This window comes from Oncorhynchus mykiss, chromosome 17, assembly GCF_013265735.2.
Source record: "Oncorhynchus mykiss isolate Arlee chromosome 17, USDA_OmykA_1.1, whole genome shotgun sequence".
NCBI lineage: Eukaryota > Metazoa > Chordata > Actinopteri > Salmoniformes > Salmonidae > Oncorhynchus > Oncorhynchus mykiss.
Window position 1 is genome coordinate 16,601,553 of NC_048581.1, and position 24,964 is coordinate 16,626,516.

General features: G+C 42.8%; 3 protein-coding genes across 6 annotated transcripts in view; 2 read left to right on the forward strand and 1 right to left on the reverse strand.

Moving 5' to 3' along the window:
* Positions 1-24,964, reverse strand: part of LOC110508387 (zinc finger protein 501-like) — a 109,615-nt gene that overhangs the window by 36,602 nt on the left and 48,049 nt on the right. The window lies entirely within an intron of this gene.
* LOC110513273 (zinc finger protein 501) lies at positions 969-5,814 on the forward strand. Of its 3 annotated transcripts, none has more exons than XM_036949141.1 (3): positions 969-1,133; positions 2,834-2,987; positions 4,658-5,814. In XM_036949141.1, the coding sequence occupies exons 1-3, from the start codon at positions 1,125-1,127 to the stop codon at positions 5,605-5,607; spliced, it is 1,113 nt and encodes a 370-aa protein (XP_036805036.1). In that variant the 5' UTR covers positions 969-1,124; the 3' UTR covers positions 5,608-5,814. The 3 variants fall into 3 exon arrangements, with proteins under 3 accessions (XP_036805036.1, XP_036805037.1, XP_036805038.1); XM_036949142.1 differs by having other exon boundaries at positions 1,004-1,133; positions 2,867-2,987; XM_036949143.1 differs by lacking the exon at positions 969-1,133 and adding an exon at positions 1,140-1,346 and having other exon boundaries at positions 2,867-2,987.
* On the forward strand, positions 19,403-23,238 carry LOC110495078 (zinc finger protein OZF-like). 2 transcript variants are annotated; one of them, XM_036949140.1, is made up of 3 exons: positions 19,403-19,506; positions 20,572-20,743; positions 21,717-23,238. In XM_036949140.1, exons 1-3 carry the CDS (start codon positions 19,468-19,470, stop codon positions 23,081-23,083), a joined length of 1,578 nt encoding a protein of 525 aa, XP_036805035.1. In that variant the 5' UTR covers positions 19,403-19,467; the 3' UTR covers positions 23,084-23,238. The 2 variants fall into 2 exon arrangements, with proteins under 2 accessions (XP_036805035.1, XP_021426100.2); XM_021570425.2 differs by having other exon boundaries at positions 20,572-20,731; positions 21,717-23,237.

Below are 24,964 nucleotides of genomic sequence, written 5' to 3' on the forward strand. Positions count from 1 at the left end.
AAACTCTGCTTTTCATCAACAGGTTTTCTAGTCATTAACCTTCATTTTTAGAAGCATAATTTCTCTCCACACATATATTATATCTGGAATAATCAGCACATATTGTATAACAATGAATCCTTGTTTTTAAAATATTGGTTCAGAAATAATATCCTATTGGTGAGAGAACTTGTAAATGCAGAGTAGTTTACTTCATTATGACTCATTCTTATCAATTTACAAGATCCCTATAACACCTAAAGAGTTTACAATTCTTTTTGTCTCCATTCCCTCAAGTGTTGCTTTATTTTTTATTTACTTATTTAACTAGGCAAGTCAGTTAAGAACAAATTCTTATTTTCAATAACAGCGGGTTAATAACTGCTTTGTTCAGGGGCAGAACAACAGACAGCAGAACTACCTTGTCAGCTCGGGGACTCAATCTCGCAACCTTCCGGTTAATAGTCCAATACTTTAACCACTAGGCTACCTGCCGCCCCATTATTCAGGAGCATGTTAAGACCCTCAGAACCTACCTTCGATTACCCCTGTTGACTCAATAGTAGTAAAGATTTGTTTTTGTTTGTTTTAGTCCATTCAACAACAGAGCGATACTTGCCTTGTATCAACAGGATTTTGTATCTGTCTATACACCTTATGTAATTCCTTATTGGAATCGTTTTATTGATAATATCTGTTGTCTCATACATACGTACTTTCTAACACAATTAAGGAAGTTTATTATAAAATAATTCATTAATATTACCCTGCCAACCACTAAATGAAGATTTAAAAATAGAAACATTCAAATTGTACCTTTTGCAACGGTTTTGCATCTTTGAATGGTATTAATGTAAATAATTTTTGGCAAGACATCAGTAGATTTATAATGGAAAATCTGCATTTAGATTTGACACTATTATGGAGAGACGTATTACATTCATTCTTTACCGACGATAGGAATCATTTGGATCATTTGGACATTTTTATTATTCATTCACTCGCCGTACAGTAGGTGGCAGCAATACGGCAATAGGTGTAGTCTGCCATAAAACCTTAAAGAAGAACAAGACAACAGGAAATTGTTGACGAGAACAGCTTGGGTCGAACAGTTCATATCATACAAAGGAACAGTAGCTTCCACAATGGATCGGGTAAGTCTGGTTTTAACATTATATTCCCGCTGTGTTGTATAAAATGTCTAGGCCTAGTTTTCATCATATTTGAACCTCCACATTGCTGTGTTCTGTTTGGAGCGGCAGGTAGACTAGTGGTTAGAGCGTTGGGTCAGTAACCGAATCACGGAGCTGACCAGATAAACATATGTCGTTCTGTTCCTGAACAAGGCAGGTGACCCACTGTTGATGGTCAGTCATTGTAAATAAGAATTTGTTCTTAACTGACTTGCCTAGTTAATTTATATATTTTTAAATAGCCTACAACTAAATAATTTGTATTTATTGTGGATACTCTTCCTGGGGTCCAGCAAAATTAAGACTCTGTGACTATGACCTAATTCTCTCCTTCCGCCCAGTGTGCACATGTTCACATTCCTTCACTGGTTTCTTACACATGAGCCATTATTTGACCAGATATTCAAGTGGCCGTTCTAACAAAGAAAATAAATGGCTGCAGTTTAAAACACGTTGTTTTTCCCTCGTGGTATCCCCGTCGAAACCGGATGCAGTTTGATTGCCATTTTAAGGGAGGTCTAATTCCCTAAAGTTGGCCCTCGATTTAGCTTGAAGGAGCGATTGAACAACTTTGGTCGCTTGCGGGGATGATATGACCCACAATTCAATGCAAACTGTAGTCACATGTCAAACTCTGGTGGCCGCGAAGTGTCAAATTTAATCAACAAGTTGCATTTAAGGCATCTCAGAAAAATATTAATCGAGCGGTCTAAAGAAAATATATTGATTTTAGCTTTGGAAAATTGGCTCAGTTTCGTAGTGATGAGTGCAATTCAGAAATGTATTGGAATAAATGACCAAACTATGGGTAACTGTAGCTAGCTACCGGACAGGAGTGCTAGCTAGACACGTTAGCTTACTCGGTTCATTAATAGCCTTAGGTTGGTTGTTTTTAAGTTAAACTTCAAGATTTCCACCAAGGACGTTGCCTCTCCCATAATCACTCTCCCAAGCTTGGGCAAGGGACATTTTAAGGTAGACTCGGATGTAAAACGTCATTCAAGGGCTGAGGATTTAGAGCCGAGGGCTGTTGAATTTGAAATGTAGCTGGAAGGCAATCAGGAAGATGCAAGATCAGATGGGACCATTATAGACAATGAGAGGGCAGATATGCGTGTTTCCACTAGTTACACAGCCACAGAGTCAAACGCCTATAACGTATTTTTATTCATTTAGGGTTATGCATAAAGTTAGTGTTTGCAAGGTTAAGGTTAAAATCACATTTAAAAAGACCAGTTGTGTAACTGGGCGTGGGTTGTGGTAACTAGTGATGACCAGGCACTACTTCCATACAAAGTGTTTTTTTTTCTCAAAGTTGCCTGGATGTGACGTGGCCTACTTTTACCAATACACTAACTAACTAACAACCTACTCGTTACGAAAATGTATATATGATCAAATAAGCCAGATTTTGGGCACAGTTATCCCTCTGGTTTCTCCTCTTCCGTGCTGTTCGATAGGAAATAACTGGTATAAGAAATACGGTGGAAATTAGCCCATGCCTCCACCAATCCAACGCTCTTATATTTGTGGGTTGCAGTGAACGATTTAACATTTCAGGTAAAAGGAGATATTCGAGGGATGCACCCAAATCAGAGGTTTAGACTGAATTAATATAATATTTGGTTTAATGATCAACTGTAATACGTCTTGTCGAACAGCAAAAGACTAGCCTGTCCCCCTCCACCCTCCAGGAGTCCCCAGGTCAACCGCCTCTCCGTACTTTACTGCTGGTTCTGGTCGACTGCAGGAAAACACCGGGGCAGAGTGGAACTGAGAGAGGAGAAGAGGAACATGGAGATGTGATTTCATTAAGTAAGAACCATGTGGATTAGATTACAGACTGCTTCTGTAACAATGAATTGGTTCATTATGTACTGATGAAAATATCTGGTCGTTCCACCTAATTTTGAGAAGTGTAACTTGCTCCCCCAAACGTTTGATTTCACCTCCATTTTAACGTTCTTTCATGAAGAGCACATGTTCAACTTCATAAAAACATGTTTTCCCAAGAGGTTATATGAAAATACATACTGTACTAAGTGCCAATGTGCTAAATAAAGTAAAAGGGGTCAACTGAAAACAACAACAACCACTAGTTTACATAGGTAGAATAGTCCTTTTAAATCAGCCACAAATCACACAAAAATATATTCTACCATATCAATTTATGGGTATAATGGTTCACTTGCTCAGTTTTCTACAACAAACACCAGATAACTGATAAAAAGACTAGAACCAGCTTACCTGCAAGGAACAGTTTCACCATATTACAACATGGGTTGACCTTAAAATGAGGGACAGATGTAAATTAATCAGTAATTAAATGAAATAAATAATGTTCAGAAATGACTGTCAAAGTAACCAAATAACTAGGGCTTTATATGCACACTCATAATTTGCCATTAAACATCTTACTCTGCTGATCTTAATTGGTGTAATGTCATAACCGAAGTAAGGATACGCCTTTAAAAACACCTGGTTTTCTGAGAATTCTTTAGAATGATTAGGACATGTAAACACTTTAATCAGAGTTATAGAGGTGTATTTAATCTGTGTATGTGCTAACACAAGCAGCGCCAGCTAACTCCTTTTGACCGAGTGCAGTGAATGTTTATTTTGATTGTCAATATTTTTAGATGTGTCCATGTAAACAGGTTTATTAGGGAAATTGTTCATTCAAAGCATGTCAACGTTTAAATCAAACTCTTATACTAATTGACTTCACAATAATCGTATTATTCTGCACTTGTACTCAATGATGGTAAAACTTGGAGAAAATATTGTATTAGTTCGATTTTAACCCTTCTAGAAGTGACACAGGGTTGATGTGACAGGGTTGATGTGACAGGGTTGATGTGACAGGGTTGATGTGACAGGGTTGATGTGACAGGGTTGATGTGACAGGGTTGATGTGACAGGGTTGATGTGACAGGGTTGATGTGACAGGGTTGATGTGACAGGGTTGATGTGACAGGGTTGATGTGACAGGGTTGATGTGACAGGGTTGATGTGACAGGGTTGATGTGACAGGGTTGATGTGACAGGGTTGATGTGACAGGGTTGATGTGACAGGGTTGATGTGACAGGGTTGATGTGACAGGGTTGATGTGACAGGGTTGATGTGACAGGGTTGATGTGACAGGGTTGATGTGACAGGGTTGATGTGACAGGGTTGATGTGACTGGGTTGATGTGACTGGGTTGATGTGACTGGGTTGATGTGACTGGGTTGATGTGACTGGGTTGATGTGACAGGGTTGATGTGACAGGGTTGATGTGGGGACTTTTCAAATTCAGAATTTTGTCACTTTATCAAGTCTTAATTCATATTATTTAATAACAGATTTAAAATGTAATACTGATGTACAATTTCTACTAGAAAAATATGAAAGGGAAGCAAAAGGCCTTAATTTCATGGAAGGACCCATCTGTTTACGGACCCATCTTTGCAAAACCTAACTATTCAATGCCTTTGTTTCACAGGGGACATCCCTAATCGTTGCTCTCTTAGAGGGAGGGGCTTATCATCTGGGGAGCCTCAACAACATCATGATGCTGACAAGAAAAAGAATAGTCTCTCCAGATCAGAACACCTCAAACACCAGCATAGAGGTACAGGGAAGAAATCTCACCACTGCTCTGTCTGTGGGAAGAGTTTTGCTAAACAAGACTTGACTATTCATGAGCAAATTCACACCGGAGAGAAACCGTTCCACTGCTCTCAGTGCGGGAAGAGTTTCACTGCATCTAAAACTTTAAAATCTCATCAGAGAATTCATACAGGGGAGAGGCCTTACCCCTACTTTGATTGTGAGAAATGCTTCAAACAATCAGGATCCCAGACTACACAAAAACACACAGGACAGCCTTATAGCTGTGATCAGTGTGGGAAGAGTTTTACTCGAGATTACACCCTGACTGTACACCAGCGCATACACACGGGAGAGAAACCTTATAGCTGTGATCTGTGTGGGAAGAGCTTCAATCAATCAGGAGCCCTAACTGCACACCAGCACATACACACAGGGGAGAAGCCTTATAGCTGTGATCATTGTGGGAAGAGCTTCAATCAGTCAGGAAACCTGACTAGACACCAGCGCATACACACAGGAGAGAGGCCTTATAGCTGTGATCAGTGTGGGAAGAGTTTCAGTCAATCAGGACAACTGATTATACACCAACGCATACACACAGGAGAGAAGCCTTATAGCTGTGATCAGTGTGGGAAGAGCTTCAATCATTCAGGACACCTGACTATTCACCAGCGCATACACACAGGAGAGAAACCTTACTCCTGTCTATGTGGAAATAGCTTTGCTCATTCATGGTCACTGAAAAACCACCAGAAAACACAAACATGTTTTATTTTATCTCCCTCCTACAGCACCGGTTCCAGATCTCTAAATGAAGTTTCAATAGAAATCATCTTGTAAAGAGTCATCTATTTCCCATTCTCTAACTAAGTCTTATTACCATGGTAACCTGTGTCGCATAATATGCAGCTGCATATTATGCTGTATCTTATTTCATTAACTCCTATTATCCTTTAAATAACAATAGAATAATGTTTCAACAATACTAAGTGTGTATTCATGTATTCAGGAGATCAATAAATTAAATCCATTATCTGCTCAACCCCATCTGCTTCTCACTTCTTTTATATGTTTTTTATATGGACCAGAGGCCTCTTCTAGAATATTTTGCACCAAAAAGATCTTGACATATTTATTGTAAAACCCTTTAACATGTTGTAGTGCATCTGATGGGCCATACAGAAGAATGCAGCTATAGGAAATGTTGTTGTTCTAATCCTTTGTCTGTCTGGCTTCATGTGGTTCAGGTGACCATTTTTCTCAAGACTTATCTTTCACTTTATCATCTTGATTGTTATTCAATGACTGATTCATTAATTTGTGTAAAAAACATGAAGAAAGCCTCAATCTGACATGGGGCATAGCAGGGAATGGACAGGTGAGTTGAGGTCAAAAAGTATTTGTTTTCTTTCAGATCTTTTTATCAGTGCTTGATTAATCTTGCCTGGCACAGTGGAACCAATGGAATAGTCCCAAGGTATGTTTGTCTGTCTTTTCTCCTCCAGGAAGACTCAATCCAGTTCATGACAACGTCTCAGGCATGGCCATGGCCCCTACTGCGGCATAGACAAACAGGGTGATGTTGACTACACCAATGCCCACCTCTCTTGATCCAATAACCAGGAAGTGCCTCTGTACTCCACTGTCCAACCTCCTCAACCCCAGAAAAGATGAGGATGTCTAGTTGGATGCTGTGTAATTCAACCCCCCCCCCCCCCCTCCAGTACTGCCACCTGGCGAGCAAGTCCAGCAATTACAACATCTCAGGGAATTTACAAATTAGATGGTACTTGTGCTTGACCGTTAGGAATGCATACAATACTTGTATGTTATGCACACCAGCAGTTGTTTCATTTAAATGTATTAACATCTGTATAATTACTTAAAATGAGACCCCAGAAGTGAAGATTGATGATGACGTTGCGTCTCCTTTCATAACAGACCTCCGGCACAAAAAGCTGAGGATCTCTCTGTGCTCGATACCACAGTTAACAAACCCAGAACCAAGAAGACCACAACCAACAGACCTGAACACAATATTACTTTGAATACGTCCCAAATGGTACCTCTAGTGCACTATGTAGGCGATAGGGTCTAAATTTGGATGCACTCTGAACACCAGAAGACCTGAACACAAGATGACTCTGCCTGGGACTCAATCAAAGTTCCATAATGCACTTGCATTTGAAAGGTAATAACGATTGCAATTATCAGGGAAATTGTCTTTAAAAGCTGTGTTGTCAGCAGCACAAAAGAAGTCTTTCTATTTTTGTTACTTTTTATGATTAAAAATAGGGTCTACTGGCCTCCCGGGTGGCACAGTGGTCTAAAGCACTGCATCACAGTGCTAGCTGTGCCACCAGAGACTCTGGGATCGAGCCCAGGCTCTGTCGCAACCGGGAGGTCCGTGGGGCAATGCACAATTGGCCTAGCGTCGTCCGGGTTAGGGAGGGTTTGGCAGGTAGGGATAGCCTTGTCTCATCGCACACTAGCGACTCCTGTGGCGGGCCGGGCGCAGTGCACACTGACCCTGCCGGCTGGCTTCCCGGTTGGATGCGCGCTGTGTTAAGAAGCAGTGCGGCTTGGTTGGGTTGTGTTTCGGAGGACGCATGGCTCTCGACCTTCGTCTCTCCCGAGCCCGTACGGGAGTTGTAGCGATGAGACAAGACAGTAACTACTAATAACTGGATACCAAGAAAGGGGGTAAAAAAATATATATATATGGTCTACTATAGGGTTTAATATAGTATACTATAGGGTCTACTATAGGGTTTAATATAGTATACTTACTCTTGGGTTTAATATAGTATACTCTTGGGTTTAATATAGTATACTATATGGTTTAATATACCCCGGCTAAACCCAAAGTGCTATACAGAAACCCAGCCTAAAACCCCAAACAGCAAGCAATGCAGGTGTAGAAGCACGGTGGCTAGGAAAAACTCCCTAGAAAGGCCAAAACCTAGGAAGAAACTTAGAGAGGAACCAGGCTATGAGGTCCTCTTCTGGCTGTGCCGGGTGGAGATTATAACAGAACATGGCCAAGATGTTCAAATGTTCATAAATTATGTTGTGGAAATTTCCTCTATTTACCAAATCATTGGAGCTAACCACACACACAAGTCAGAGTTAGTTATCAAAGTCCATCTTTAATTATATGAGCTCTATCACAAACCCTGTGACTCTCAGATCAATTCGGTGTCTATCAATGAATTCTCTGAGAGTCCCCTCTACATTGAAACTGAGATCCTTTCATAGCAAAAATCCCCCCCCCCCCCCCCCTAGACGACATGACAAACCACAGGTCTTAGGAACTTACACAAAGAAAGACTTTACTTCAGAGAGGAGTATCCCTTAGCCAGACAGAGTTGGCTATAAATTATCGTTCAGTTTGGTCTCCTAAACAAAGCTCTTATTTCGTCCTTGGTACAAAATGGTACCAAGACATTACCCCCACCCTATGATATATATCAAATTGTCATTTAGATACAACCAATTCTAAATACAACCAATCCTGGACAAGCTCACGGAGAGGAGAGTGAGGCTTTAGGTTAAGATAGGGGCAACAGAGAGGGAGCATAGAATGATTCCAGACACTGCCATCCTCCTCTCCCTGATGGGAAAAGTAGGGAGTGACTGGCACACAGACACAGTGGAGCAAAATATATGTTTACACATGATGACACCTTGACCTCTCCCCTCTCTGCGGCCCAAGCAACTTTGTCCTGACAGAGAACAGATAACTGCCAATGGCCACCACTATAGTACAACAAAATACATTCTTATGAGAAATAACTCATAAGCATATCATGATAATAAAACATCCTATCTATGTTACCCAACTAATTATGATTATTTCCCAACATTGACCAGCATGGTTAAATAATAGTAATCACAGTGAACAGGTCAGGATTCCATAGCCGCAGGCAGAACAGTTGAAACTGGAGCAGCAGCACGGCCAGGTGGACAGGGGACAACAAGGAGTCATCATGCCAGGTAATCCTGAGGCATGGTCCTAGGGCTCATGTCCTCCGAGATAGAAAGAATTAGAGAGAGCATACTTAAATTCACACGGGACACCGGATAAGACAGGATAAATACTCCAGATATAACAGACTGACCCTAGCCCCCTGACACAAACTACTGTAGCATATGTTTGTGGAGAGAGGAACCGGTCAGGCAGAGGCAGCAAGGGCGGTTCGTTGCTCCAGTGCCTTTCCGTTCACCTTCACACTCCTGGGACACTCAAGCATAGGACCTACTGAAGAGATGAGTCTTCAGTAAAGACTTAAAGGTTGAGACCTGTGTTGTTGTGTGTTAATAACATTTAGACTACGTTACCCAGCAGGCTATGCGGCCACGGGAGTTGGTTAAAGAATGCCTTGCATGGCTAAACATGGAGTTGTCTAGCTGAAGTATATGTTCATTAAAAGTAGTTAAACCTATGCCCCGGTTTGTCATTATATAAGGAACAAACATAACATGGTGTCAGATTGGTCGTCGCTTTGACAAGACAGAGAAAAGAAAGGAGTAACTCTGCAAATTTCCGCGACGGAAATTGAACATTCTACCACAAGTCAAGTGACGTGAGTAGTCGAAGATGCTAGCTTGCAAGAGCGAGGACAACGAGCCGCAGCAGCGAGAGTGACAGCAGCGAGAGTGACAGCAGCGAGAGCGAGGCTGCATTGGAATCTGTTGACGAGCAAGTTGATGATTAACGTACTGAAGTAAGAGAAATTGACACTGTTCCTGTTCTCCGTCATGGATAGCCTTAGTCCTCCTACTCCTATGCAGTTAACAGTCAATTTAGCTGACAATTGGAAACGTTTCAAGCAGAGATTCAATATCTACCTAGCAGCCAGTGGTGCAGGGGGAGATGATGACAAATTGAAAGCTTCCATTTTTCTGCATGTTATTGGAGAGGATGCATTGGACATTTACAATAGCTTTCAGCAAGACGAGGCAAACTTGACATTGACTGTGCTAATGGCTAAATTTGAGGAGTACTTTGTACCAAGCCAGAACGTCACGTTTGAGAGATACAAGTTTTTCTCTCATGATCAGAAACAAGGAGTCAGTTTTGACCAGTATTTGACTGAGCTGAACACACTGAGCAAAACATGTGAATTTAAAAAATCTGAAAGACTCACTAGTGAAAGACAGGATAGTCTGTGGCATACTTGATAATGGACCCGAGGAGAGATTGCTGCGTGAGCAAGATTTAACTTTGGATAAAGCAGTGAATATGTGTCGAGCTGCTGAAACCACCAGAGCACAAGCTAAAGAGCTGTGCAGGGAAGAGACGTCAGTGTATGCAATAAAAAGAGAGGAGCACCACACACAACACCTTACAAAACAAAAACAAGCAAAAGAGAGAAATCAAAACACTACATTTGGAAAATGTAGATTTATCCACAAGCCTAACAAATGCCCTGCATATGACAAATCATGTAACAACTGTGGGAAAAATAATAATTTCTCAAAATGCTGCAAAGCTGAGGCTACAAAGAAAAAGGTTCACACAGTGGAGGAGATAGAAGAATTCTTTGTTGATTCTGTGGAAGTATGCAATGCAGTAAATGCTGAATGGATTGTGCCATTGACTGTGAATGAAACTAATACCATTCAAGCTTGATACTGGGGCACAGGTAACCCTGTTGTTGCTGGATGACGACAAAACACTGAAGGTGAAGAGCAAAATACACCCGGTGAATATTAAGGTGTCTGGTTATACTGGGGAGAACATACCAGTCAAAGTTAGCTGCATAGTAACTTTACAGCACAAAGGAAAACTGTTCAGAGCACAGCTGCTGATTGTGGAAAAGAGTTTACAGCCTCTTCTAGGAATCATTGCATGTGAAAAGCTCAATTTGTTGAAAAGAGTGTATGTAATGACATCACAGACTGAAAATGACCAAGAATCAATACTGGCAGAGTATGAGGATGTGTTTGAGGGTCTTGGATGTTTACCAGGAGAACACAAAATATGTACTGATGACAAAATGACTCCAGTTGTGCATGCAGGAAAGTTCCATTTGCACTGAGGAAAAAGCTCAAAGAGGAACTCGGACGCATGGAAAAGATGGATGTCATCCCAAAAATGGATGAACCTACAGACTGGGTAAGCTCACTGGTTATTGTGGTGAAAAAGAACGACGATCTCAGGATCTGTCTAGACCCGAGAGATCTCAACAAAGCAATCAAGAGAGAGCATTTCAAGTTGCCAACCAGAGAAGACATAATGTCGCAGTTTGCTGGAGCAAAGTGGTTCAGTAAGCTTGATGCCTCATCAGGATTCTGGCAAATGAAGCTAGATGATGCAAGCTCAAGGCTATGCACATTCAACACACCTGAGGGCAGGTACAGATTTCTTTGTCTACCATATGGGATTCTCTCAGCACCAGAGGTCTACCACAAGCCAATCCACATGATCTTCGAGCACATTCCAGGAGTGGAGACTATGATTGATGACATTATCGTCTGGGGGTCCACAAAAGAAGAACACAATGCGAGAGTAAGACAAGTGCTGGACCTGACACGGAAAGTCAACCTAAAACTAAACAAGGACGAATGCGAGTTTGGTGTGAAAACACTTACCTTCGTGGGAGATGTACTTTCAGACGGAGTCAAACCAGACCCGAGGAAAACATCAGCCATCAACAACATGGAGCACCCGAAGAACAAGGACGATGTGATTCGCTTCATGGGAATGATCACCTACTTTGCAAAGTTCATACCTCAACTGTCAGCACAGTCCGCTCCACTCAGATGTCTTCTGGAACAGAAAAATGAATGGGAATGGTCCCATGAACAGGAAAACTGCTTCAAAAACCTAAAGAAGACAATCACAGAAGAGCCAGTGCTCAGGTTCTATGATCCAGAGAAAAGCACAAGGATTTCTGTAGATGCGTCACATTTTGGCCTGGGAGCAGTTCTTCTGCAACAGCATGACGACACATGTCGCTTATGCATCCAGAGCCTTGACAGGCGCAGAGACAAGGTATGCACAAATAGAGAAAGAACTACTGGCGAGCACATATGCTTGTGAAAGGTTTCACCAATTCGTCTACGGACGAGACTTCGAAGTAGAAACCGACCACAAACCATTGGTGTCAATCATGTCTAAGCCACTGAATGATTGTCCAATGAGAATCCAGAGAATGTTGATCAGACTGCAAAAGTATGATCTGAAGATGATCTATACCATGGGAAAGTTCATGTTCGCCGCCGACACTCTTTCTCGAGCAGTTGACAAGGAGAGCTTCGACACACAGAAAAACACTGAGATTCAGGCCTACGTCGACATGATCGTAGCATCACTTCCTGTGTCTTCTGAGAGAATGGAGCAGATCAAAAGAGAGACCGCAGCTGACCAAACAATGACAGAGTTGAAAGAAACAACACTGATAGGATGGCCTGCACAGAAAAACAACTGTCCAAGGAGAATACAAGATTACTGGATATGCAGAGCTCACCGTTGTGGATGACATAGTGTTCAAAGGCAACAAGATTGTCATTCCCATGACACTGCGCAAAGAAATGCTACAGAAAATACACGAGGGCCACTTGGGTGAGGAAAAATGCAAACGACGAACACGGGAAGTAATGTCCTGGCCAAGAATGAACCAGGAAATCAGCCAGACCACTGATTCATGTGAACTGTGTTTGACCTATAGGCCAAAGCAGCAAGCAGAGCCGCTAATGCCTCATCCAGTACCCAACAGACCCTACTACAAAGTTGGAGTTGACCTTTTTGACTGCAATGGCAAAAGTCACATTGTTGTTACCGACTACTACTCAAATTACCCTGAAGTAGCAACACTGCCAACTACCTTCAGCAAAGCTGTAATCACCTACCTGAAATCAGTCTTTGCAAGACATGGGGTTGCGTCTGAACTGTACTCGGACAATGGCCCGCAGTTCTCAAGTTCTGAATTCCAATCGTTCGCTGACGAACTGGGGATTCCGACAACACCTCCAGCCGCAACTACCCAAGGTCCAACGGCTTAGCAGAGAGTTCAGTCAAAATTGTCAAAGGTCTGATGAAAAAGGCACACGATGGAGAGGAGGATTTCCTAAAAAATCTGATGATTTACAGCATCGCACCGCTGCAGAATTGACTTTTACCTGCACAAATGTTGATGGGACATCGCATCAGAACCAACCTACCCATCCATGAGGACATGCTAACACCCAGAGGTGTTCACAAAGTCAAACTCGCAAAGGAAAAACAGAAAGACAAACAAAAAGAGCCACACAACAAAAGTGCAAGACACTTACCTGGACTGAATGTTTTGTTAATGTGAATAGAAATAGAGCCACAATAGAGTATTGTTGGACAGACTATATTTAGTTGAAAAACTATTTTATTTTGAAGGAAAAAAAAATTGAGGGAAAGAAATGTGTGTTATTGAAAATTGCATGTTATGCAGGTTGAGTAAACAAATGTGATGTGACGTGTAGTTACATAGAAAAGTTGTTTTCTTTTAAAGGAAAGAATATGTGTTGTTATGTGTTAATAACATTTAGACTACGTTACCCAGCAGGCTATGCGGGCGCGGGAGTTGGTTAAAGAATGCCTTGCATGGCTAAACATGGAGTTGTCTAGCTGAGGTATATGTTCATTAAAAGTAGTTAAACCTACGCCCCGGTTTGTCATTATATAAGGAACAAACATAACAAGACCGAGTCTGCGTCTCTTACATGGGTAGGCAGACCATTCCATAAAAATGGAGCTCTATAGGAGAAAGCCCTGCCTCCAGCTGTTTGCTTAGAAATTCTAGGGACAATTAGGAGGCCTGCATCTTGTGACCGTAGCGTACATGTAGGTATGTACGACAGGACCAAATCGGAAAGATGGGTAGGAGCAAGCCCATGTAATGCTTTGAAGGTTAGCAGTAAAACCTTGAAATCACCCCTTGCCTTAACAGGAAGCCAGTGTAGGGAGGCTACCACTGAAGTAATATGATCACATTTTTTGGTTCTAGTTAGGATTCTAGCAGCCGTATTTAGCACTAACTGAAGTTTATTAGTGCTTTATCCGGGTAGCTGGAAAGTAGAGCATTGCAGTAGTCTAACCTAGTAACAAAAGCATGGATTAATTTTTCTGCATCATTTTTGGACCGAAGATTTCAGATTTTTGCAATGTTACGTAAATGGAAAAAAGCTGTCCTTGAAACAGTCTTGATAAGTTCGTCAAAAGAGAGATCAGGGTCCAGAGTAACGCCAGGCTTCCAGCGAGGGCAATTTTGGGACTTGTTTCATTGATGTTTCATTGACCATGTTTCATTGAAATGTTCAGCTGTGTGTCATCCGTTTTCGAATGACATCCCCAAAAGGTAAAATTTATAGTGAAAACAATAGTGGTCCTAAAACGGAACCTTGAGGAACACCAAAATTTACAGTTGATTTGTCAGAGGACAAACCATTCACAGAGACAAATTGATATCGTTCCGACAGAAAATATCTAAACCAGGCCAGAACTTGTCCGTGTAGACCAATTTGGGTTTCCAATCTCTCCAAAAGAATGTGGTGATCGATGGTATCAAAAGCAGCACTAAGGTCTAGGAGCACGAGGACAGATGCAGAGCCTCGGTCTGACGCCATTAAAAGGCAATTTACCACCTTCACAAGTGCAGTCTCAGTGCTATGATGGGGTCTAAAACCAGACTGAAGCATTTCGTTAAAAAAAATGAGAGGAATGGAAGATTCGATACAGGCCGATAGTTTTTTATACACTGCTCAAAAAAATAAAGGGAACACTTAAACAACACAATGTAACTCCAAGTCAATCACACTTCTGTGAAATCAAACTGTCCATTTAGGAAGCAACACTAATTGACAATAAATTTCACATGCTGTTGTGCAAATGGAATAGACAACAGGTGGAAATTATAGGCAATTAGCAAGACACCCCCAATAAAGGAGTACTTCTGCAGGTGCTGACCACAGACCACTTCTCAGTTCCTATGCTTCCTGGCTGATGTTTTGGTCACTTTTGAATGCTGGCGGTGCTTTCACTCTAGTGGTAGCATGAGACGGAGTCTACAACCCACACAAGTGGCTCAGGTAGTGCAGCTCATCCAGAATGGAACATCAATGCCAGCTGTGGCAAGAAGGTTTGCTGTGTCTGTCAGCGTAGTGTCCAGAGCATGTAGGCACTACCAAGAGACAGGCCAGTACATCAGGAGACGTGGAGGAGGCCGTAGGAGGGCAACAACCCAGCAGCAGGACCGCTACCTCCGCCTTTATGCAAGGAGGAGCAGGAGGAGCACTGCCAGAGCCCTGCAAAATGACCTCCAGCAGGCCACAAATGTGCATGTGTCTGCTCAAACGGTCAGAAACAGACTCCATGAGGGTGGTATGAGGGCCCGACGTCCACAGGTGGGGGTTGTGGTTACATCCCAACACCGTGCAGGACGTTTGGCATTTGCCAGAGAACACCAAGATTGGCAAATTCGCCACTGGCGCCCTGTGCTCTTCACAGATGAAAGCAGGTTCACACTGAGCACATGTGACAGACGTGACAGAGTCTGGAGATGCCGTGGAGAACGTTCTGCTGCCTGCAACATCCTCCAGCATGACCGGTTTGGCAGTGGGTCAGTCATGGTGTGGGGTGGCATTTCTTTGGGGGGCCGCACAGCTCTCCATGTGCTCGCCAGAGATAGCCTGACTGCCATTAGGTACCGAGATGAGATCCTCAGACCCCTTGTGAGACCACATGCCCGGTGCGGTTGGCCCTGGGTTCCTCCTAATGCAAGACAATGCTGGACCTCATGTGGCTGGAGTGTGTCAGCAGTTCCTGCAAGAGGAAGGCATTGATGCTATGGACTGGCCCACCCGTTCCCCAGACCTGAATCCAATTGAGCACATCTGGGACATCATGTCTCGCTCCATCCACCAACGCCACGTTGCACCACAGACTGTCCAGGAGTTGGCAGATGCTTTAGTCCAGGTCTGGGAGGAGATCCCTCAGGAGACCATCCGCCACCTCATCATGAGCATGCCCAGGCGTTGTAGGGAGGTCATACAGGCACGTGGAGGCCACACACACTACTGAGCCTAATTTTGACTTGTTTTAAGGACATTACATCAAAGTTGGATCAGCCTGTAGTGTGGTTTTCCACTTTAATTTTGAGTGTGACTCCAAATCCAGACCTCCATGGATTGATACATTTGATTTCCATTGATCATTTTTGTGTGATTTTGTTGTCAGCACATTCAACTATGTAAAGAAAAAAGTATTTAATAAGAATATTTCATTAATTCAGATCTAGGATGTGTTATTTTAGTGTTCCCTTTATTTTTTTGAGCAGTGTATTTTCTGGTTTGGCTTTTTCAAGAGAGGCCTTATTGCTGCCACTTTTAGTGAGTTTGGTACACATCCGGTGGATAGAGATGATTATGTTCAACATAGGAGGGCCAAGAACAGGAAGCTGCTCTTTCAGTAGTTTAGTTGGAATAGGGTCCAGTATGCAGCTTGAAGGTTTAGAGGCCATGATTATTTTCATCATTGTGTCAAGAGATATAGTACGGAAACACTTGAGTTTCTCCTTTGATCCTTGGTCCTGGCAGAGTTGTGCAGACTCAGGACAACTGAGCTTTGGAGGAATATGCAGATTTAAAGAGGAGTCCATAATTTGCTTTCTAATGATCATGATCTTTTCCTCAAAGAAGTTCATGAATTTATTACTGCTGAAGTGAAAGCCATCCTCTCTTGGGGAATGCTGCTTTTTAGTTAGCTTTGCAACAGTACCAAAAATAATTTCCCTCAATTAAGTTCGAAAAATAGGATGATCGAGCAGCAGTAAGGGCTCTTCGATACTGCACGGTACTGTCTTTCCAAGCTAGTCGGAAGAATTCCAGTTTGGTGTGGAGGCAGTTCCGTTCCAATTTTCTGGAAGCTTGCTTCAGAGCTCGGGTATTTTCTGTATACCAGGGGGCTAGTTCCTTATGACAAATGTTTTTAGGGGTGCAACTGCGTCTAGGGTATTGCGCAAGGTTAAATTGAGTTCCTACGCTAGGTGGTTAACTGATTTTTGTTCCGACGTCCTTGGGTAGGCAGAGGGGTCTGGAAGGGCATCAAGGAATCTTTGGGTTGTCTGAGAATTTATAGCACAACTTTTGATGCTCCTTGGTTGGGGTCTGAGCAGATTATTTGTTGCGATTGCAAACGTAATAAAATGGTGGTCCGATAGTCCAGGATTATTAGGAAAAACATTAAGATCCACAACATTTATTCCATGGGACAAAACTAGGTCCAGAGTATGACTGTGGCAGTGAGTAGGTCCGGAGACATGTTGGACAAAACCCACTGAGTCGATGATGGCTCCGAATGCCTTTTGGAGTGGGTCTGTGGACTTTTCCATGTGAATATTAAAGTCACCAAAAATTTGAATATTATCTGCTATGACTACAAGGTCCGATAGGAATTCAGGGAACTCAGTGAGGAACGCTGTACATGGCCCAGGAGGCCTGTAATCAGTAGCTATAATAAGTGATTGAGTAGGCTGCATAGATTTCATGACTAGAAGCTCAAAAGACAAAAATCATGTGGTCATGTGGTGGTGATCAACCCAGAGTAGACATTAGCCGTGGTCCCAGGCTGGTCATGTGGTGGTGATCAACCCAGAGTAGCCATTAGCCGTGGTCTCCAGGCTGGTCATGAGGTGGTGATCAACCCAGAGTAACCATTAGCCATGGTCTCCAGGCTGGTTATGTGGTGGTGATCAACCCAGAGTAGACATTAGCCGTGGTCTCCAGGCTGGTCATGTGGTGGTGATCAACCCAGAGTAGCCATTAGCCGTGGTCTCCAGGCTGGTCATGTGGTGGTGATCAACCCAGAGTAGACATTAGCCGTGGTCTCCAGGCTGGTCATGTGGTGGTGATCAACCCAGAGTAACCATTAGCCGTGGTCTCCAGGCTGGTTATGTGGTGGTGATCAACCCAGAGTAACCATTAGCCATGGTCTCCAGGCTGGTTATGTGGTGGTGATCAACCCAGAGTAGACATTAGCCGTGGTCTCCAGGCTGGTCATGTGGTGGTGATCAACCCAGAGTAACCATTAGCCATGGTCTCCAGGCTGGTCATGTGGTGTTGATCAACCCAGAGTAGCCATTAGCCGTGGTCTCCAGGCTGGTCATGTGGTGGTGATCAACCCAGAATAGCCATTAGCCGTGGTCTCCAGGCTGGTCATGTGGTGGTGATCAACCCAGAGTAGCCATTAGCCGTGGTCTCCAGGCTGGTCATGTGGTGGTGATCAACCCAGAGTAGCCATTAGCCGTGGTCTCCAGGCTGGTCATGAGGTGGTGATCAACCCAGAGTAACCATTAGCCGTGGTCTCCAGGCTGGTCATGCGGTGGTGATCAACCCAGAGTAGCCATTAGCCGTGGTCTCCAGGCTGGTCATGCGGTGGTGATCAACCCAGAGTAGACATTAGCCGTGGTCTCCAGGCTGGTCATGTGGTGGTGATCAACCCAGAGTAACCATTAGCCGTGGTCTCCAGGCTGGTCATGTGGTGGTGATCAACCCAGAGTAGACATTAGCCGTGGTCTCCAGGCTGGTCATGTGGTGGTGATCAACCCAGAGTAACCATTAGCCGTGGTCTCCAGGCTGGTCATGTGGTGGTGATCAACCCAGAGTAGCCATTAGCCGTGGTCTCCAGGCTGGTCATGAGGTGGTGATCAACCCAGAGTAGCCATTAGCCGTGGTCTCCAGGCTGGTCATGTGGTGGTGATCAACCCAGAGTAGCCATTAGCCGTGGTCTCCAGGCTGGTCATGTGGTGGTGATCAACCCAGAGTAGCCATTAGCCGTGGTCTCCAGGCTGGTCATGCGGATGTCCAGTGCCTTGTGGTTGGATCTAGTCTGTTCAGTGGCAGTTTTCAGCTCCTCTCTCAGCTGGCTAACCTAGTTTCGTAGCTCTGCCGACTGTATATCTGTCCATTTTGTCAATTAATTCCTGCTTCATTTCAGTTAATGCCTGTAGAACAGCTTCTTGTCCAGTCGCCTCGGCTGTGCATTGTTCAGTTGTTGGTGTAGATTCATGGTCCTTGGCTAGGCTAGCTGGTCTGTTAGAATTAGCCCTTGGCTGATTCTTGCGGTTGGTGCCTGACATCTTCGACAAAAAGGTGACATTAAGCATTAAAATGGAGTTGTAGATGGTTGTAGAGGGGTATTTTGATCAAAATTAAAATTGTATTTGATTTTACTAGGCAAGTAAATACGAATTTGTTATTAACTGACAAGGATCCTGGACGACTCTGGGCCAATTGTGCTCCACCCTTTGGGACTCCTAAACACGGCCAGTTGAGATACAGCCTGGAATCAAACCAGGGTCCGTAGTAACGCCTCTAGCACTGAGATGTAGTACCTTAGACCGCTGCGCCATTCGGGAATCCCGAAATACAATCTGCTCAAATATTTAAATGTTCTGTTGAGGAGCTCAGAAAAGTACATCCTCACAGGACGCTGCTCCCTCGTCGCCCCTGCGGGTATTTGGGGATTAACAACATTTTTGTTATTGTATATGATGATGATGGTGGTACTGTATCCCCCCCTCCCGCATTCATTTCCCACAATGGACTTTTTTCCCCCGTTCACTACCCGTCCAGTAGGTGGCGGTAATACGTAGTCTGACATTAAACCTTAAAGAAGAAGACAACAAAGTAGCCTAACTGTACTGTTGTAGCCGACCACATTTCATGTCTTACAAAGAAACAATAGCTTCCACAATGGATCGGGTAAGTCTGGATTTAACAGTATATGCCTGCTGTGCTGTATAAAATGTCTAGGCCTAGTTATCATCTTTGCACCTCTACATTCCTGTTTTCGGTTAAATGTCGTTACAAAAAAAAGACAAGACAGTAAAACTTGTTGGGATTTTTTTTTACTTCAACAAAGTAGCCTGTTGAGGAATCTGTGGCTATAACCTAATTATCTCTCCTTCCACAAAGTGTGCACATGTTAACATTATTTCACTGATTTCGAACACATTATCCATTATTTGACCAGATGCTCAAGTGGCCGCTCTAACAAAGAAAAAAATATATAAGGCAATCGTGAAGAGTCAAGATCACGTGGGACCATGAAATGCAACGAGGGCAGATGTGCGTGTTTCCACTAGTTACCACGGACACAAAGTCAAATGTCTATATCGTGTTTTTATTTATTTAGGGTTAGGCATAAAGTTAGAAGTGGCGCAGTCTAAGTCACTGCGTGTCAATGCTAGAGGCGTCACTACAGACACCCTGGTTCGAATCCCACTGGGCGGCGCACAATTGCCCCAGCGTCATCCGGGTTTGGCCAGTGTAGGCCGTCATTGTGAATAATAATTTGTTCTTAACTGACATGCCTAGTTAAATAAAATAAAGTAGTATGGTTAGGGTTCAAATAAAATTTTAATAAGATCCATTGTAGAAATGGGCGTGGTTTATGACTTCTATGACTAGTGACGACCAGGCTCTACTCCCATATAAAGTGTTCTACTTTTATCAATACACTCCTCTAACAACCTAATCGTTACGAAATTTATATTCGATCAAATAAGTCAGAAGTCAGAAGCCAGATTCTGGGCTTCGCCTCTAAATTGCTGTTTGAAAGGAAATTACTGGTATGAGATATATGTTGGAAACTAGCCCAAGCTTCCACCAATCTAATGCTCTTAGATTTGTGGGTTGTAGTGAACGATTGAACATTTCAAGGAAATTAGATTTAAGGGATGCACTCAAATTAATCAGAGGTTTAGACTAAATTAATACAATATTTGGTTTAATTATACACTTTTTAATACTTCTTGCGGCCAACAGGACAACGCTAGCCCGTTCCCCTGCACCCTCCCGGAGTCCCCATGTCAAACGCCTCCCAGTTCCGCTTTACTGCGGGGTCTGGTCGACTGCAGGAAAACACCGGGGCAGAGTGGAACTGAGACAGGAGAAAAGAAGGAAGATGGAGAGTTGATTTCATTAAGTAAGAACCATGGTGTGTAGATTAGACTACAATCTGCTTCTGAAACAAGGCTTAAAGATGGTGGCCCGCATGTACTTACCACAAATTACTCCTTTTGCTGAGTTCACTGTATTCTACATTGCTCTTTTATACTGTTTTTTTTGTATGGTCATTAGCGCAGTAAACATGATCCCAATTTTTGCTTCAAGACGGCGGCGATTTGAAAATTCAAAGAAGTAGATTGTGCTGATATATTGGAACATTGAACCATGTCGGAAACCGTAGTTCCAAAACTCAGTAGTTAGTGCTAAAACAAAGATGTCATATCTGAATTCTGCCATCTTTATGAACTTTAGTCATTAATTGAATAATGAATGATATATTGATAAAAATATTTGGGTAGTTCCACGCATTTTTAAAAGTAACTTAAAATTAGGTGAAATATCTATAAATATTGTCATAAAGACATGTTCAATTTCACGAAAACATGTTTTCCCATCTCAAGATATTGAATAAAAATATAACTATACTAAGTGCCTATGTACCAAATAAAGTAACAGGGTTGACTGTAAAAGTCTTAAATCAGCCATCAATTCACTTGTGACAGGGAATGGAAGCTTGTTTTTTTGCAACAGTTAGTGTTAATTTAATGCAATCCAGAAAATGGAATTGTTCAAAGATTACTAGCATGTCTATGTATGGGTAAATGGGTTGACATGCTCAGTTTTCCACCACAAAACAGCTTAAGTTGACAATCGAAGTAACGCTGTTAAAAACACCTGTTTTTCTGAGCAATATTTCAAATTATTAAGACACGTAAAGGCCTTCATCAGATTCATAGAGGCATATTTAATCTGCATATGTTCTAGCACGAGCAGCGCAAGTTTCCTTCATGCTTCTCTGTGATAGTGCATTTATTTAGATTGGCAATTTTCAGCATTTATCAAAGTTCCATCAGGTAGCCTGATTTCAGATGGCCATGCTATTCAATATCTTTCTTTCACAGGGGACAGCCCTAACCGTTGCTCTCTCAGTGGGAGGGGCTTATCATCTGCGGAGCCTCAACAACATCATGATGCTGACAAGAAAGAGAAGAGTCTCTCCAGACCAGAACACCTCAAGAAACACCAGCAGAGACTTACAGGGAAGAAACCTCACCAATGCTGCTTTGACTGTGGGAAGAGTTCTGCTAAACAGAGGGAATTGGTCATTTACAAGCAGATTCACACTGGGAGGAAAATGTACTGCTGCTCTCAGTGTGGGAAGAGTTTTGCTGCATCTAAAACCTTGCAATCTCAGATAATTCATACAGGGCAGAGGCCTTACACCTGCTTTGATTGTGGGAAGAGCTTCAGTCAATCAGGAGCCCTGACTACACACCAACGCATACACACAGGAGAGAAGCCTTATAGCTGTGATCAGTGTGGGAAGAGCTTTGCTCTATCCGGAAACCTGAGTACGCACCAGCGTGTACACACAGGAGAGAAGCCTTATAGCTGTGATCAGTGTGGGAAAAGCTTCAACCAATCAGGAAACCTGACTACGCACCAGCGTGTACACACAAGAGAGAAGCCTTATAGCTGTGATCAGTGTGGGAAGAGCTTTGCTCTATCCGGGAACCTGACTAGACACCAGCGCATACACACAGGAGAGAAGCCTTATAGCTGTGATCAGTGTGGGAAGAGTTTCAATCAATCAGGAGAACTGACTAGACACCAACGCATACACACAGGAGAGAAGCCTTATAGCTGTGATCAGTGTTGGAAGAGCTTTGCTCTGTCCGAAGACCTGACTAGACACCAGTGCATACACACAGGAGAGAAGCCTTATAGCTGTGAACAGTGTGGGAAGAGCTTCATGGATTCAGGTAGTCTGACTAGACACCAGCGCATACACACAGGAGAGAAGCCTTATAGCTGTGATCAGTGTGGTAAGAGCTTCATGGATTCAGGAAGTCTGACTAGACACCAGCGCATACACACAGGAGCAAAGCCTTATAGCTGTGATCAATGTGGGAAGAGTTTTGCTCAATATTCCACTCTGACTGCACACCAACGCATACACACAGGAGAGAAACCTTATACCTGTGATCAGTGTGGGAAGAGCTTCAATCGTTCAGGAGCCCTGACTACACACCAACGCATACACACAGGAGAGAAGCCTTATAGCTGTGATCAGTGTGGGAAGAGCTTCAATCATTCAGGAGCCCTGACTAGACACCAGCTCACACACACTGGAGAGAAACCTTACTCTTGTCTATGTGGAAAGAGCTTTGCTCGTTCAGGGTCACTGAAACAACACCAGAAAGCATCTCCCTCCTACAGCACCGGTTACAGATCTCTAAATAAAGTTACAATAGAAAACATCTTGTAAAGAGTCATCCATCTCCCATTCGCTAACAGTTTACTAAGTCGTATTACCATGGTAACATGTGTAGATAATATGCAGCTCTGGATCAATATGTATCAAGCGTCTTGGAGTAGGAGTGGTGTGTGTGGGGGGGGAGTAGGAGTGGTGTGTGTGGGGGGGAGTAGGAGTGGTGTGTGTGGGGGGGAGTAGGAGTGGTGTGTGTGGTGGGGAGTAGGAGTGGTGTGTGTGGGGGGGTTCAGAGCTGTATCTTATTTCATTAATTCCTATTATCCATTAAATAATTGTGTAATGTAGAATGTTTCAACAATACTAGGTATGTATTCAAAAGATCAATAAATGACATCCATTATCTGCTCAACAGCTGCTTATCACATTCATTTATGTTTTTATTATCTATAATAATGAACTATGTATAAGGAGCATAGGACTCCTGTAGAATTAGTTTGCTCCTAAAAGATGTTCATATATTTATTGTAAAACCCTTCACCAGGTCAAATCAATTTTATTTGTCACATACACATGGTTAGCAGATGTTAATGCGAGTGTAGCGAAATGCTTGTGCTTCTAGTTCCGACAATGCAGTAATAACCAACGAGTAATCTAACTAACAATTCCAAAACTACTACCTTATACACACACACAAGTGTAAAGGGATAAAGAATATGTGCATAAAGATATATGAATGAGTGATGGTACAGAGTGGCATAGGCAAGATGCAGTAGTGTAGCTGATGGGACATAGGACTTATAGTGTGGTCTAATTATGTTGTATTTATTTTAGAGGATTTTAATAGTGATATCTTTGAACTTTCCTTATTGTGTATTAAGTGTGCTCCAGAAAGATGTTCACACATTTGGTTGTTAGGATGAGGCGTCATGGGGGCAGGAAGTCAGCTCTGCCCATCAGTACCTGTAGGTCATGTCAACCACAGACCTCACACTCTTCTGTTTCCTCACAGCCAGTAAGTTCTCCTACCAAACCTCTCTCTCTTCACTCTGGAAATACACTTGATAATATTGTTGTGGAAATTCTACACAGGGTTCACTGGAAGTCAAACTTAAATGAATCATTGTTTATTCACAGTTAACTAGAGAGTTTCCAACCAACTCAATGCACCATAGTACACATCGATCGGGAGCTCTGCTGGGGCAGTCCCAGCAGTTGTCCTATATACGGCTAAACTCAAATCTACAGAACATGAATTGGTTCCTGCATGTGACTGGCTGTTATCCTGCAGGCTCAGTTTCCCAGGAAACGGATCAATGTCTCCTATCTTAACATCCAGAACATATTCTGGGTGTTCTGCCAATTGGTCTGAGGGTCACAGTCACCTGCATGACCCAAAACCGAGTGAGAGAAGAGCGAGCACTCTCTTCAGAAATACAATTCCAGCACAATGTCCTATACATTACCATTCTACTTCTTTTTGGTGAGTTGTTACGTGGAACAAATGCTTGTATGAAAATATTGTAAAACATCTGGAATGTGGTTTCATGTTTTGTTTTACATTGCTGATTGCATATACATTTTTTAAATATGTATATATTTGTTCAAGTTTAGTTGTATTATGTAGAACAGACCAATATGTTGTTGTTGGCCTGGGCCCCAATACTCAGTGTTATAGTCCTGGTCCTGAGAATAGAGACCAGGATATGTTGTTGGCCTGGGCCCCAATACTCAGTGTTATAGTCCTGGTCCTGAGAATAGAGACCAGGATATGTTGTTGGCCTGGGTCCCAATACTCAGTGTTATAGTCCTGGTCCTGAGAATAGAGACCAGGATATGTTGTTACCCTGGGCCCCAATACTCAGTGTTATAGTCCTGGTCCTGAGAATAGAGACCAGGATATGTTGTTGTCCTGGGCCCCAATACTCAGTGTTATAG